General features: G+C 60.4%; 2 protein-coding genes across 3 annotated transcripts; both read right to left on the bottom strand.

The window, feature by feature from the left end:
• Positions 1 to 622: 622 nt before the first annotated feature.
• Positions 623 to 6,074, bottom strand: ADISSP (adipose secreted signaling protein). 2 transcript variants are annotated; one of them, XM_050987652.1, is made up of 4 exons: positions 6,021 to 6,074; positions 4,996 to 5,084; positions 2,361 to 2,515; positions 623 to 976 (listed from the first exon to the last, which is right to left on the bottom strand). In XM_050987652.1, exons 2-4 carry the CDS (start codon positions 5,012 to 5,014, stop codon positions 638 to 640), a joined length of 513 nt encoding a protein of 170 aa, XP_050843609.1. In that variant the 5' UTR covers positions 5,015 to 5,084; positions 6,021 to 6,074; the 3' UTR covers positions 623 to 637. The 2 variants fall into 2 exon arrangements, with proteins under 2 accessions (XP_050843609.1, XP_050843611.1); XM_050987654.1 differs by lacking the exon at positions 6,021 to 6,074 and adding an exon at positions 5,894 to 6,008.
• Positions 6,075 to 8,583: 2,509 nt separating this feature from the next.
• On the bottom strand, positions 8,584 to 14,634 carry SPEF1 (sperm flagellar 1). The gene is made up of 5 exons (XM_050987651.1): positions 14,413 to 14,634; positions 13,678 to 13,726; positions 12,950 to 13,007; positions 10,478 to 10,586; positions 8,584 to 8,848 (listed from the first exon to the last, which is right to left on the bottom strand). The coding sequence occupies exons 1-5, from the start codon at positions 14,632 to 14,634 to the stop codon at positions 8,741 to 8,743; spliced, it is 546 nt and encodes a 181-aa protein (XP_050843608.1). The 3' UTR covers positions 8,584 to 8,740.
• Positions 14,635 to 14,826: the final 192 nt, after the last annotated feature.

Below are 14,826 nucleotides of genomic sequence, written 5' to 3'. Positions count from 1 at the left end.
CAGTCCTGATTCTGGCCTTGATCCCAGCCCCAGTCCCAGCTCTGATCCCAGTCCCAATCCTGGTCCTGATCCCGGCTTCAGGCTCCAATCCCGGTCCTGATTCTGGCCTTGATCCCAGCCCCACCCCCGGCTCTGATCCCAATCCCGATCCCGATTCCGACTCCAATCCCAGCCCCGATCCCGGATCCCCATCCCGGGCCGGCCCCCGCCCCTGATCCCAATCCCAATCCCAATCCCAATCCCAATCCCAATCCCAATCCCAATCCCAATCCCAATCCCAATCCCAATCCCAATCCCTGCTGGGAATCTCCAAACCAACCCCACTGCGCTTTTTTGGGGTGGAGCCAGCGGTGGGCGGGAAAAGCCCCGTCCCCGCCCTGTCCCCGCTGCCGGGAGGTGACACCGGGGACAGGGATGTGGGACACAGTGTCCACTGGCTGTGGGACATCTGGGATGGGACCGAGGTGGCCTCGGGGACCTGCGGGGTCCTTGGAGCAGAGCCCGTGTCCCCAAGGAATTGCCACCCAGCCCAGGGTGACGCTTGGCTGTCCCCAGGGATCCCATGGATGTGGCAGCGCCCAGTTGTCCCCAAATGGAGGGTGGCACCTCTTGGAGCAATCCTTGTCCCTGTCCCCTGTCAGGGTCTGGAGCCCCCGGGAAAGAAAAATCCCAACAACAACAAAATAAGGGAATTTGGGGACACCGAGGATGTCCCTGAGGACAAGGAATTGTCACCTCCCCCAGCCACTGAGGGGACACCTGGGTGTGGCCTCGCCCCCTTTGGGAAAGGGCCGGGGACAGGATGGGGACGTTGGGGACGAGGAGGGGACACGGTACCTTCCGGCAGGGAGGTGACGCTGATGATGCGCAGGTTGGGGTTGGGGACAGGGAGGGGACAAATGTCCTTCCCCAGGCTCGGCACGGGGGGCAGCACGAAGGTGATCTCGTACTTGTGCAGGATCTTCAGGAATCCCACCTGGAAAAGCGGGATAGGGGGTGACACCGCGGCTGGGGTGCCATTGTCACCCCCCCCCCCCCTTGGGGACAAGGGACACTGGAGAGTCCCCAGGAAGGTGAGGGTGGCACCTGGAGAGGGGGAATTGCATCCTAAACATTCCCACTGCTAAATCCCTTTGGGGGGGGGAAGGGATTGGTGCCCTAAAAAAAAATTCAGGGAATAATAAAGAGGAGATAATTTAGGAAATAATTGGGATAATTTCGGGAATAAATCGGGAAAAGGGAACAAACAGGATGATTTGGTCCAAAAAAAACGCAGGAAAAATAGGGAATTTTGGGAGGAAATTTTAGGAATTGGGACCCGTGGATGTCACAGGAGCAGGGAGAGGTTTTCCAGCTGTCCCTGGAAAAGGCAGGAGCGCCTCTTCCCATGGAATTTTCCCGCTGTCGTGACAAAAAGCAGAGCCCTGCAGAGCCTTGGAAAAATCCATTTTGGGAAGGGAACGATCCCCAAGGGGAAAAACATCCGGGGCCAGGATCCGGAGGGTGGAATTCCCAAAATCCCCCAGGGGCTGGGATCATCCCAAAGAGCCGGAAAAGGATCCGGGGAGAACCTTCCAGAGCCTAAAGGGGCTCCAGGAGAGCTGGAGAGGGACTGGGGGGACAAGGACACAGGGAATGGGGGGACACTTGGGGTGGGATTTTGGGAAGGAATTCCCGGCTGGGCTGAAATTCCCCATTTTTTCCTGTGGATTCCTGGCAGTGCCCAAGGAATCAGGACGAGCCCCAAGCTCTTTTCTCCCCCCCCCCCCCCAAAACCATTTTGGGGATTGATCCCTTTAAAATCCCGGGAAAAAAAAACCCCAGGATCTTTTCCCAGGCACATCCCAAGCCCAGTGGGGACCCCTCCCCGTGTCCCCGTGTCCCCGTGTCCCCGTGGGTGGCACTGCCACCCCCTCGTCATGCGGTGGGAAAACAGCGAGGGCCGCCCCCGGAGGCAGCGCCGGATTTGGGATGGAATTCCGGCCACGAGGCTGTGACTCAGCGCTGGTGGCAGCTGCAGGTGCCACACGTTGGTGGCACCGCGGGTGGCTCCCTGTCCCCTCCGCTGGCACCGCCCCCGCAGCCGTGCCACCCACGGGAATGTGGCCGGGAAAAGCTGGGAATGGCCCTGGAGGGATCCAGACCAGCCCAAAACTGTGCCCAGAGGGGACAGTGCCACGTGTCCCCCGTGTCCCCAAAGCCACCCGAACGTGGCGCTGGGTTTGGGGGACAATTTGGTGCCCTCGGGGATGACACGGAATTCTGGGGTGGCAGCGCCTCAAAATCCGGAAATTTTCAGGATTTGGGAGCCCCCAAGTCCCCAGGGGACGGTGACATTCCCCGCTGTCCCCTGTCCCCACCTTGACCAGGAAGTGGCCGTCCTTGTCCTGTGTCACCATCACGGCCGAGTCGTGCAGCTGCTCCTGGAAGTGGACGTGGCCCTGTGTCCCCTCCTGGTGGTGGCCCTGCGTCCCCTCGGGGGTGAAGCGCACTGCTGTCCCCTTCCCCTTGCTGCCTGCAGGTGACAAAGGCCCCGGTCACAGCCGTGTCCCCAAGGGAGGTGGCCTCGAGTTGGGGACAAGGGGTGGAGCGTGGTGGCACCAGGAGAGGCTTCCCTGTCACCCTGTCCCAGTGTCACCTGGGACACAGGGCACCTGTGGGGACAGCCAGCTCCTCTCCGAGCAGGGACCTGCCACCAGGCCATGCCCAGAAGGTCCCCAAGTGTCCCCAAATGTCCCCAAGTGTCCCCAGGCTCGACAGACTCCACTCCCTCCAGTGATGGACTTAGGACAAGTGACACAGGCTGGGGACACAAGGACACAGGTGACCGGTGGGCAGGGGACAGGTGAGAAGCAGAGAGAGCATGGAAGTGCCACCAGCCCATGCCCAGAGGGTCCCTAAGTGTCCCCAAATGCCCCCAAGTGTCCCCAAGTGTCCCCAGGCTCGGCAGACTCCGCTCCCTCCTGTGATGTCCTTAGGACAAGTGACACTGGCTGGGGACACGGGGACATGAGGCAGGGGACAGGTGAGAAGGGGGCAGAGTGTGGAAGTGCCACCAGCTGATGTCCAGAGGGTCCCCAAGTGTGCCAAAGTGTCCCCAAGTGTCCCCAAGCATCCCCAGGCTCGGCAGACTCCGCTCCCTCCTCTGATGTCCTTAGGACAAGTGACACAGGGACAGAGGGACACAGGTGACAAGTGACACAGCCAGCTCCCCTCTGAGAAGGGAAGTGCCACCAGCTGATGTCCAGAGGGTCCCCGAGTGTCCCCAAGCGTCCCCAGGCTCGGCAGACTCCGCTCCCTCCTCGGGCTGCGCGGTGCCACCGGTAAGGTGACACAGGGGAGGTGACACGGCTGGGACAAGGCCAGCAGGACAGGCCACACGGCAGCGCCGGGGCCCTGCCACCAGCTTGGGGACAGCGCTGTCCCCACGGAGGCCCAAATCCCGTGGGATTTTCCACGTGCGCCGCTTCCATGGAAAATCCGCCCCTTCCTCCTCCTCCTCCTCCTCCTCCTCCTCCTCCTCCTCCTCCCGCCGAGCCCCGCTCCCAGCTGGCAGCAGATTGTCACCGCCGCCAGCAGCAGATTGTCGCCTCCCTTGTCGCCTGAAGAAAAGGCTCTTTGTGCTGGCAGCGCCGGGAATCCCGGGATTTAATGAGCCGGGATTTAATGAGCCCGGGTTTAATGAGCCGGGATTAAGGCCCCGCCATTGTTCGGCCCCAAAGTCCCTCCCGCACTCCCGGGGGGACAGCGAGGGACACGGTGACAGCGTGGGGACACACGTGGGGACGCGCGGGGGACCCTCCTGGGTGGCGCCGCGGCGATCCCGAAGGATCCGCGCGGATCCCAAATCCCGAATCCCGATCCCAGCCCGGGGATCCCTCGATAATCCCAAATCCCTTCGTCACCCTGGTGGCACTTGGGGACATCTGGGCGTCCCCTCCCGCCACGGGGACTCTGGGGAGGGCGGGATTGGAGAGGGAGGAAGGCGGGAATTGGGGTGTCCCGGGATTTGGGGTGTCCCGGGATTTGGGGTGTCCCAGCTCGGTGACTGGGGGTGGCCTCGGGAGGGGACAGCAGGGACCAGCAGGGGTGGCAGCCTGGGATTTGTGGGATCAGGGAATCCCTTGGATCTGGGATTTCTGGGATCTGGGATTTAAGGGATTAGGGGATCTGCTGGATTGGGGGATTTATGGAATCTGGGATTTGTGGGATCAGGGATTTCTGGGAGCAGGGAATTTCCTGGATTGGGGATTTATGGGATCTGGGATTCCCTTGGATTTGGGATTTATGGGATTAGGTAATCTCCTAGATCTGGGGTTTGTGGGATCTGGGATTTATGGGATTAGGGACTCTGCAGGATTGGGGATTTATGGAATCTGGGATTTGTGGGACCTGGGATTTGTAGGAGCAGGGATTTCTGGGAGCAGGGAATTTCCTGGATTGGGGGTTTATGGGATCTGGGATTTGTGGGATCACAGAATCCCTTGGATCTGGGATTCCCTTGGATTTGGGATTCCCTTGGATTTGGGATTTATGGCACTAGGTAATCTCCTAGATCTGGGATTTGTGGGATCAGGGATTCCCTTGGATCTGGGATTTCTTTGAGCAGCAAATCCCCTTGATTTGGGATTTGTGGGATCTAGGAATCCCTTGGATCTGGGATTTCTGGGATTAAGGAATCCCTTGGATCTGGGATTTCTGGGATCAGAACCTGCTGGACTCTCGGGGTCACCGCGTCCCCCCAGGGGTCTCAGGGTCCCTTCCAGGATGTCCCCAATCCCTTTTTTTTCCCCCTGGGAATCTCCCGGGGCTCTCCCGGCCTCACCCCAGGGAAATTCCTGAAGCGGAATCCCACAGAGATCCCTCGGGATTTGTCTCACCCCAAAGCGATTTCGGGGTCCCTCAAATCCCTGGAGAGGGAACGGGGACAGAGAGACCCCAAAAGCTCCGGGAAAACCCCAAATCCCGGGATCAGGGAGGGGATGTGGGACTCACCCTTGCCGGCTGTCGCCATCTGTCCCCTGCGCCGTCCGGCGATGTCGCTGTCCCCAATTTCAGCGGCCGGGGGGCATCGTCCGGGAATTCTGCGGGAATGGGGTGGGAATGGGAAGGCGCCAATGCCGTCCCATATTCCCATCCCATGGCGGGGACAGTGGTGGCCCCGTGGTGGCCCCGAGGTGGCCCCGAGGTGGCGGGGAGGAGCCAGCGGCCGCCCCAGGGCCTGGAATGGGCATTCCCTCATCCCAAATCTCCGGGAAAAGCGGGAATTAGGGAATTCCCTCCCCCCTCCAAAAAACACCTCCGAGGTTTGGGATTGTTTTCCGGATTCCCGGCGCAGATCCCAAACTTGGAGCCCTTTCCCGAATGGTTTTTCCCGGGATAAACGAGAGATCGGATCCCAAACTTGGAGCCCTTTCCCGAACGTTTTTTCCCGGGATAAGCGCGCGGAGACGCCACCGCCAGCCGGGAATTCGGGATGTGACATCCCAAAAAAAAAAAAAAAACCCAAAAAAACCCAAACCAAACCCCGGGATGGAATTGGAGGGTCAAACCTCCTCCTCCTCCTTCTCGGGATCGCCCCATGGGGCCGGGAATGCCGGCAGGGATTGGGAAGTGGAAACCCCAAAACGCCGAGAAATCCATGGGGGGGGGGGGAACCCCAAAATTTCGGGATAGAAACGGGATAAAAGAAAACCGAGCTGGAATGGAAGGGGGGAGCCTCTCCCGAGGCGGAGGAAATCCAGGGATTTGGGGCGTCCCAAGCCATGGGCGGGGTGGGAAGGAGAGGTGTCGCCAAGCTCAGGACGGGGGTGACAGGACCCCAGGAGGGGACACCGCGAGGGGACAGCGCGGCCGCGATTGTCCCCACCCCCCTTTCCCGGCGCGGTTTCACCTCCGCCACCTCCCGCGGCCCGCCGGCCCCTCCGCGGGGCTACCCCGGTGTCTCTGCCACCCCGCGGTGTCCCCGGTGCCCCGCGGTGTCCCCCAGTGTCCCCCCGGTGTCGCCGTGCCCCGCTCACCCCGCCGCTCCCGCTGCCCGCTTCCCGCTGCGGGGACACGCCCCCTCGCTCCTATTGGCTGCCGCGCCCCCACCTCGCTCTGCCATTGGTGGGCGCGCACGCCGGTCACGCCTCCAGGCCGCGCCCCAGGCGGTGCTTAACGGGCGTTGCTAAGGGGCGGGATTGTTGCTAGGGGGCGGGGATAGGGGCGGGGCAGCCAATGAGGAAGGGCGAGCGCGCCGCGGGGCGCCCCCTGGTGGGCGGTGGGGAGGAGCGGGGGCGTTGCCATGGGAACGGGGCGGGGTGGGGGAGGGGCCTTCCCTTCCCTTCCCTTCCCTTCCCTTCCCTTCCCCTGTCCCTTCCCTTCCCGTCCCTCCCTTCCCGGCCCTTCCCTTCCCTGGTCCCTTCCCTTCCCTTCCCTTCCCTTCCCTTCCCTTCCCTTCCCTTCCCTTCCCTTCCCTTCCCGTCCCTTCCCTTCCCTTCCCTTCCCTTCCCTTCCCTTCCCAAACCTTCCCAAACCTTCCCTTCCCTCTCCATCCCCTCTCAGCTCCATCCCATCCATCTCATCCCAAACAATTCCAATTCCTTCCTCTCCAATTCCATCCCCTCCCCATCTCATTTTCCCTCATCCCAGTTCCATCCCATCCTACCCCATTTCATCCCAATTCCTTCCCATCCCAATTCCATCCATCCATCCCAATCCCAATCCCAATCCCAATCCCACCCGTTCCCTGCTGCCCGCCCATCCTGGGGACATCCAGCCCTGTCCCTCCTGTCCCCATCCCGAGCTCCGTGTCCCTTCCCACTGGGACAGGGGACAGGGAACGCCGCCAGTTCCCATCTGGAGAGCGCCGGGATTGTCCCCCGGGAACGCCGGGGGGACAGCGGGGTCAGGGGACACGTGAGGGACAGAGGGGACACGTGAGGGACAGAGGGGACAATGTCACCCCCGGGGCGCTGCTCCAGCTGCTGGAACGCTTAAAATCCCGGGATCCTCATTCCCAGAAACCTGGGATCAACATTCCCAGCGGTCCCCAGAGCCCCGGCTGTGTCCTTGTCACCGGGTCCTTGTGACATCACACCCGCCTTGTCCCCAAGGGAGGGGACACCCGGCCCCGGCTCGTCCCTCCATTCCCACGTCGGCCGAAAATTCCAGGTTTTCCCTACAAAGCCCCTCTGGCACGGGGACGGTCCCCAGAGCCACCCCTGGGCGTGCGGATGTCACCTGGAGGAGGGGGGAGGGGGACACGGGGGATGTCGCTGTCACCTCCCGGCGCCGGGCGCGGATTTGCTCCGGGTTTACAAAAACAACGGGATTTGGGAAGGGATTAAATCCCGGCGGGCACCGGGCGGGAGGAGCGGCCGCGTGTCCCCAGGGTGTCCCCAGGGTGTCCCCAGGGTGTCCCCAGGGTGTCCCCATGGCCTCTCCACAATGTCCCCACGATGTCCCCATGCTGTTCCCATGGTGTCCCTAGGCTGTCCCCATGCTGTCCCCATGGTGTCCCCATGGTGTCGCCACCGTGTCCCCACAGTGTCCCCATGATGTTCCCATGCTGTCCCAATGGTGTCCCCACGGTGTCCCCACAGTGTCCCCACACTGCCATCCTCTCCCTGCTGTCCCCTCTCTGGTATCCCCATGGTGTCCCCACCCTGATGTCCCCCACAGTGTCCCCATCATGTCCCCACAATGTCTCCACTCTGCTGTCCCCACAGTGTCCCCACCTTGATGTTCCTGCCCTGGTGTCTTCACACCAATGTCCCCCACAGTGTCCCCTCAGTGTCCCCACACTGCCACCTCCACAGTGCTGTCCCCGCCCTGCTGTCCCCACAGCCATGTCCCCATAGTGCCACCTCCACAGTAATGTCCCCGTATGCCACCTCTACCCTGCTGTCCCCACAGTTCCACCCCCTCCCTGCTGTCCCCACATGTCCCCAGTGGCCCCAGTGTCCCCTCAGTGTCCCCAGTGTCTTCCCATGTCCCCAGCATCCCCAGCGTCCCCAGTGTCCCTACAGTGTCCCCACATGTCCCCAGTGTTCCCTCAGTGTCCCCGCTGTCCCCTCAGTGTCCCCATTGTCCCCCCAGCGTCCCCAGTGTCCCCTCAGTGTCCCTTCAGTGTCTCCAGTGTCCCCAGTGTCCCCTCAGTGTCCCCAGTGTCCCTACATGTCCCCACATGTCCCCAGTGTCCCCCCATGTCCCCAGTGTCCCCGCAGTGTCCCCACATGTCCCCAGTGTCTCCAGTGTCCCCAGATGTCCTCAGTGTCCCTTCAGTGTCCCCCCAGTGTCCCCAGTGTCCCCCCATGTCCCCTCAGTGTCCCCAATGTCCCCCCATGCCCCCAGTGTCCCCCCATGTCCCCTCAGTGTCCCCAGTGTCCCTACAGTGTCCCCCCAGTGTCCCCACAGTGTCCCCAGTGTCCCCACAGTGTCCCCCCAGTGTCCCCCCAGTGTCCCCTCAGTGTCCCCTCAGTGTCCCCAGTGTCCCTACAGTGTCCCCCCAGTGTCCCCCCAGCGTCCCCTCACTGTCCCCAGTGTCCCCCCAGTGTCCCCTCAGTGTCCCCAGTGTCCCCTCACGGCCGCTCTGGCCCCTCCAGGATCCAACTCTTTATTCCCAGCGCCGCCGCCGCTCCGGGCTCCGGGCTGTCCCCGAGCTGTCCCCGAGCTGTCCCCGGGCTGTCCCCGAGCTGTCCCAGGGCTGTGCCCGGGCTGTCCCCGCGGTGCCACCCCGCGGTGTCGCTGTCGCCTGTCAGCGGCGCTGGCCCTGGAGCTGCTGCAGCCGCTGGCTCAGGTCGTCGATGCGGAGATTCTTGAGGAGCAGGAGCTGCTCCAGCCGCCCCACCTTGGCCTGCAGGATCTGCGGGGGGGGAGACGGATCCCAAATCCCAAAATCCTGAAATCCCAAATCCCCAAAATCCCAAATCCCCAAAACCCCGAAATCCCAAACCCCCAAAATTCCGAAACCCCAAAATCCCCAAATCCCAAAATCCCCTAAATCCCAAAATCCCAAATCCCCAAAACCCCAAAATCCCGAAATCCCGAAATCCCAAAACTCCAAAATCCTGAAATCCCAAATCCCCAAAATCCCAAAACCCCGAAACCCCAAAATCCCGAAATCCCAAAATCCCAAAATCCCCAAATCCCAAAACCCCGAATCCCCAAAACCCGAAATCCCGAAATCCTGAAATCCTGAAATCCCAAATCCCCAAAATCCTGAAATCCCAAACAAAATCCCAAAACCTCAAATCCCGAAAACCCCAAAATCCCCAAATCCCCAAATCCCAAACCCATTCCAAGGGGTCTTCCCGGAGCAGGGAATTTTGAGTTTTTTTCCCTACAGGAATTTTGAGGTTTTTTCCCTACAGGAATTTTGGGGTTTTTTCCCTACAGGAATTTTGGGGTTTTTTTTCTTACAGGAATTTTTGGGTTTTTTTTTCCCAGACGAATTTTGGGGTTTTTTTCCCCACTGAGGAGAAGAGATGGATTTGGGATTCTGATCCTTTTCCCATTAAAAATAAATAAATAAATAAATAAATAAATAAATAAAAAGGAATTCCAGAATATCCCACTGTTCCAATTCCCGGATATCCCAAAGGACTCCAGCCCTTCCCGAAATTTATATCTGTGGCAGGAAAAAAATCGGGATTGGAGGGGAAATAAACCAGGAAGGGAGGATCGGGAAAAACCGGGAAAAACCGGGAAAAACGAGAAAAACCGGGAAAAGGGGGACAGGGTAAAACCGGGAAAATTCGGGAAAAGCTGGGAAAGAGGGACAGGGAAAAATTTAGGGAAGAAGGGACAGGGAAAGCTGGGAAAGAGGGATCGGGAAAAACCGGGAAAGGGGGACAGGGAAAATCCGGGAAAAGCTGGGAAGGAGGGACAGGGAAAAATTTAGGGAAGGAGGAACCGGGGAAAGCCGGAAAAGGGGGACAGGGAGAATTTTAGGGAAGAAGGGACAGGGAAAATCCGGAAAGGGGGACAGGGAATAATTTATGGGAAGAAGGGACACGGAAAAAAACAGGAGAAACCGGGAAAAACCGGGAAAAACCGGGAAAAACCAGGAAGGAAGGACAGGGAGGATTTTAGGGAAGAAGGGACAGGGAAAAGCCGGGAAGGAGGGATTGGGAAAAACTGGGACAGGGGGACAGGGAAAAGCCGGGAAAGGGGAACAGGGAAAATTTTAGGGAAGAAAGGACCGGGAAAAGCCGGGAAGGGGGAATCGGGAAAAGCCGGCAAAGGGGATAGGGAAAAACCGGGAAAAGCCGGGAATAGGGGACACGGGAAAGGCGGGAAATGGGGACAGGAAAGTTTTGGGAATAGGGGACAGAAAAATTTTGGGAAGAAGGGACAGGGAAAAGGCGGGAACAGGGGACAGGGAAAAGGCGGGAAGGAGGGCGCGGGGACAGGCCAGTGTCGCGCGTGTCCCCCCGGGATGTCCCCGCGCATCCGGGATCTCTCCGGAGCCCGGGATTTGGGATGGGCTCACCTGGATCGTGTCCCGCGCCAGCTGCAGCGCCTGCTCGCGCTCCGCCAGCTGCTGTCGCATGTCCCCAAGGCCAGCCCCGGTCTGCGCCGGCACTGTCACTGTCACCCCCCTGGCGCGGGGACACGGCCGCGGGGACAGCGCTGAGCCGTGGCCCCCGCAGGGGAGGTCCCCAAATGCTGTCCCCCGATCCCATGGGAATGTCCTGATCTCCCGCGGGGACACTCGGGGACACTCGGGGACACCCAGAGCCACTGCAGTGACACCCCCCAAACCCCACAGGGAACCCCTGACCCACAAAAGGACCCCAAATCCCTATGGGGAAACCCTGACCCTCATGGGGACACCCCGAACCCTTCACAGGGACCCCAAACCCTCATGGGGACACCCCAAATCCCTATGGGGACACCCCAAACCCCCACAGGAACCCCCCAAACCCCACAGGGACCCCCCAAATCCCCGCAGGGACCCCAGATCCTTATGGGGACACCCCAAACCCTCACAGGGATTCCCCAAACCCTCACAGGGACCCCAAACCCCACAGGGATCCCCCAAATCCTCTCAGGGACCCCAAACCCTCACAGGGACCCCAAACCTTCACAGTGACCCCAAACCCCACAGGGACCCCAAACCCTCACAGGGACCCCAAACCCTCATGGGGACACCCCAAACCCCACAGGGACCCCCCAAACCTTCACAGTGACCCCAAACACCACAGGGACCCCAAAACCCTCACAGGGACCCCAAACCCTTATGGGGACACCCCAAGCACCACAGTGACCCCCGTACCCCAAACGTTCCCAGTGACCCCAAACACCACAGGGACCCCAAACCCCACAGGGACCCCAAACCATCACGGGGATCCCCCAAACCCCCCAGCGTCCCCCCTCCCAAATCCCTCACAGTGACCCCAAACCCTACAGAGACCCCCTGACCCTACAGGGGACACCCAAACCCACAGTGACCCCCAAAACCCTCACAGTGACCCCAAACCCCACAGTGACCCCCAAAACCCTCACATTGACCCCAAACTCTAGCCGGGACCCCCCACCCCCACAGTAAACCCCACCCCGCCCCAAGCCCTCACAGTGATTCCAAACCCCATAGAGACCCCAAAGCACCACAGGGACCCCCAGACCCCACAAGGGGACGCCCAAAACCCTACAGTGACCCTCCCCAAGCCCTCACAGTGATCCCAAACCTCAAAGAGCCCCCCAACCCCACAGTGACCCCCACAAACCCTCACAGGGACCCCCAAACCATCAAAGAGCCCCCAAACCCTCACACAGTGACCCCAAACCATCAAAGAGCCCCCCAACCCTCACAGTGACCCCAAACCCTCACAGTGACCCCAAACCCCACAGTGACCCCCCCAAACCCTCACAGTGACCCCCAAACCATCAAAGAGCCCCCCCCATACCCCATAGGGACCCCCCAAGCCCTCACAGTGACCCCAAACCATCAAAGAGCCCCCCAAACCCGACGTGACCCCCAAACCCTCACAGTGACCCCCAAACCATCACGAGCCCCCCCAAACCCTACAGTGACCCCCAAAACCCTCACAGTGACCCCAAACCCTACAGAGACCCCCTGACCCCCACAGGGGACACCCAAACCCTACAGTGACCCCCAAAACCCTCACAGTGACCCCAAACCCCACAGTGACCCCCAAAACCCTCACAGTGACCCCAAACTCTAGCCGGGACCCCCCACCCCCACAGTAAACCCCACCCCCCCACCCCGCCCCAAGCCCTCACAGTGATTCCAAACCCCATAGAGACCCCAAAGCACCACAGGGACCCCCAGACCCCACAGGGGACGCCCAAACCCTACAGTGACCCTCCCCAAACGCTCACAGTGACCCCAAACCATCAAAGAGCCCCCCAAACCCCACAGTGACCCCCAAAACCCTCACAGGGACCCCCAAACCATCAAGAGCCCCCAAACCCTCACAGTGACCCCAAACCATCAAAGAGCCCCCAAACCCTCACAGTGACCCCCAAACCATCAAAGGCCCCCCAAACCCTCACAGTGACCCCAAACCATCAAAGAGCCCCCCAGACCCATAGGGACCCCCCAAGCCCTCACAGTGACCCCAAACCATCAAAGAGCCCCCCAAACCCGACCGTGACCCCCAAACCTCCCAGTGACCGCCAAACCATCAAAGAGCCCCCCCAAACCCCACAGTGACCCCCCAAACCCTCACAGTGACCCCAAACCACCACAGGAACCCCTGAGCCCCCCCAGTGGCTCCCAAACCCCATAGAGACCCCAAACCACCACAGGGACCCCCAGACCCCACAGATGACACCCAAACCCCACAGAGATCCCCCCCCCAAACCCTCACAGTGACCCCAAACCACCACAGGAACCCCTGAGCCCCCCCAGTGGCTCCCAAACCCCACAAGGACCCCACAGTGACCCCACAAAGACCCCCTGACCCCAAAAGGGCCCCGTCCCCTGCCCAGCCCTCACCTGGCAGCGCCTTCCTGGCTGCAGCCCCTTCCCAAATCCCTCCGGAGCCTGGGCTGGCCTGGAAAACCCCGGAGGGACGGACAGACGGACAGATGGATGGATGGATGGATGGATGGATGGATGGATGGATGGATGGATGGATGGACTGGTGATGGAGGGATGGACTGATGGATGGGATTGAGGTGGACTGGATGGCTGGTTGGATGGCTGGATGGATGGATGGATGGATGGATGAGGATGGTGGATGGATGGATGGATGGATGGATGGATGGATGGATGGATGGATGGATGGATGGATGGATGGATGGATGGATGGATGGATGGATGGATGGATGGATGGATGGATGGATGGATGGATGGATGGATGGATGGATGGAGGGATGGGGGATGGATGGATGGATGATGGATGATGGATGGAGGATGGATGGATGGATGGATGGATGGATGGATGGGTGATGGATGGATGGATGGATGGATGGATGGATGGATGGATGGATGGATGGATGGATGGATGGATGGATGGATGGATGGATGGATGGATGGATGGATGGGAGGGATGGATGGATGGATGGATGGATGGATGGATGGATGAATGGATGGATGGATGGATGGATGGATGGGGGATGGATGGATGGATGGGGTCACCTGCCCCAACACCACTGTCCCCTCCAAGGACCCCAGAAAATCCCAGAGGGGGATTTTAGGATCCTTTATCCCCCATCCCTTACCTGTGTCCAGGTACCTGCCCTCATCCAGCGCTGCCGACTCTGCTGGGGGCTGAGGAGAGGCAGGAAAACCCCTGGGACACCTGGGACACCCCTGCCACCAGCCCAGGTGACCCCAACCTGGCCTGGGACACTTCCAGGAGCAGCCACAGCAAATCTGGGAATTCCAGCCCAGCCCCTGCCCACCCTCCCAGCCAGCAATTCCTTGCCCAGATCCCAGCCCAATCTCCCCTTTCCCAGTGGCAGCCATTCCCTGGCTCCTGTCCCTCTGTCCCTTGTCCCCAGTCCCTCTCCAGCTCTCCTGGAGTCCCTCCAGGAACTCGGAGGATTCCCTGGAATTTTTCCTTCTCCAGGGGAACATTCCCAGCTCTCCCAGCCTGGCTCCAGAGCAGAATCCAGGAACGATTTCTGTTGGGAATGACCCTAAATCCCACCAAGGGCTCATTCCCCTATCCCAGCTTTCCCCAAACCCTAATATCCAACCTTTCCCGGGATTCCCATTTTTGGGATTCCCTCCCCATTTTTGGGATTCGCTCCCCATTTCTGGGGTTTGCTCCCCATTTTTGGGATTCCCTCCCTATTTTTGGGATTCCCTCCCTATTTTTGGGATTCCCTCCCCATTTTTGGGATTCCCTCCCCATTTTTGGGATTCCCTCCCCATTTTTGGGATTCCCTCCCCATTTTTGGGATTCCCTCCCTATTTTTGGGATTCCCTCCCCATTTTTGGGATTCCCTCACCTTCCCAGCCCCTCCCTGGCCGCTCCGCTGCCTCTGGAGGATTTTGTCCCGCAGGAGCTGCAGGAGCTGCTCGGCCGCTCCCGGCTGGCTCCGCACCAGCCCCTGGATCAGCTCCTCGGGCAGCCGCAGGTGCAGCTTGCTCAGCACTTTCCTGGAATTCGGGATCCGTGGGACAGCCCGGGAGGGGACACAGAGGGGACACAGGGGGACACAGAGGGACATGGGGCACCGGGGACCCCAAGGGACGTGGGGCACAGAGAGAGAGGGACACAGAGAAACACAGGGACAGAGGGGACAGAGAGGGAGATGGAAAACAGGGACACAGAGGGACACGGGGGGACATGGGACACAGGGGACAGAGAGGGACATGGGACACAGGGGGACACAGAGGGACACAGAGGGATAGAGATGGAC

This window comes from Serinus canaria, unplaced genomic scaffold, assembly GCF_022539315.1.
Source record: "Serinus canaria isolate serCan28SL12 unplaced genomic scaffold, serCan2020 HiC_scaffold_82, whole genome shotgun sequence".
Classification (NCBI taxonomy): Eukaryota; Metazoa; Chordata; class Aves; order Passeriformes; family Fringillidae; genus Serinus; species Serinus canaria.
This window is presented reverse-complemented; position numbering and strand designations above follow the sequence as displayed.

What these genes read in the sequence shown, in the direction of transcription:
- SPEF1 (XM_050987651.1), bottom strand. Translation starts at nt 14,634, where the DNA reads ATGTCCCTCTGTGTCCCCCTGTGTCCCCTCTGTGTCCCCTCCCGGGCT. An exon ending in GCCAGGGAGGGGCTGGGAAG is followed by an intron (nt 13,727 to 14,412) that starts GTGAGGGAATCC and finishes GCCTCTCCTCAG; the next exon opens with CCCCCAGCAGAGTCGGCAGC. An exon ending in AGCCAGGAAGGCGCTGCCAG is followed by an intron (nt 10,587 to 12,949) that starts GTGAGGGCTGGG and finishes TCCCCGCGCCAG; the next exon opens with GGGGGTGACAGTGACAGTGC.
- ADISSP (XM_050987652.1), bottom strand. An exon ending in ACGGCCACTTCCTGGTCAAG is followed by an intron (nt 977 to 2,360) that starts GTGGGGACAGGG and finishes CCGCTTTTCCAG; the next exon opens with GTGGGATTCCTGAAGATCCT.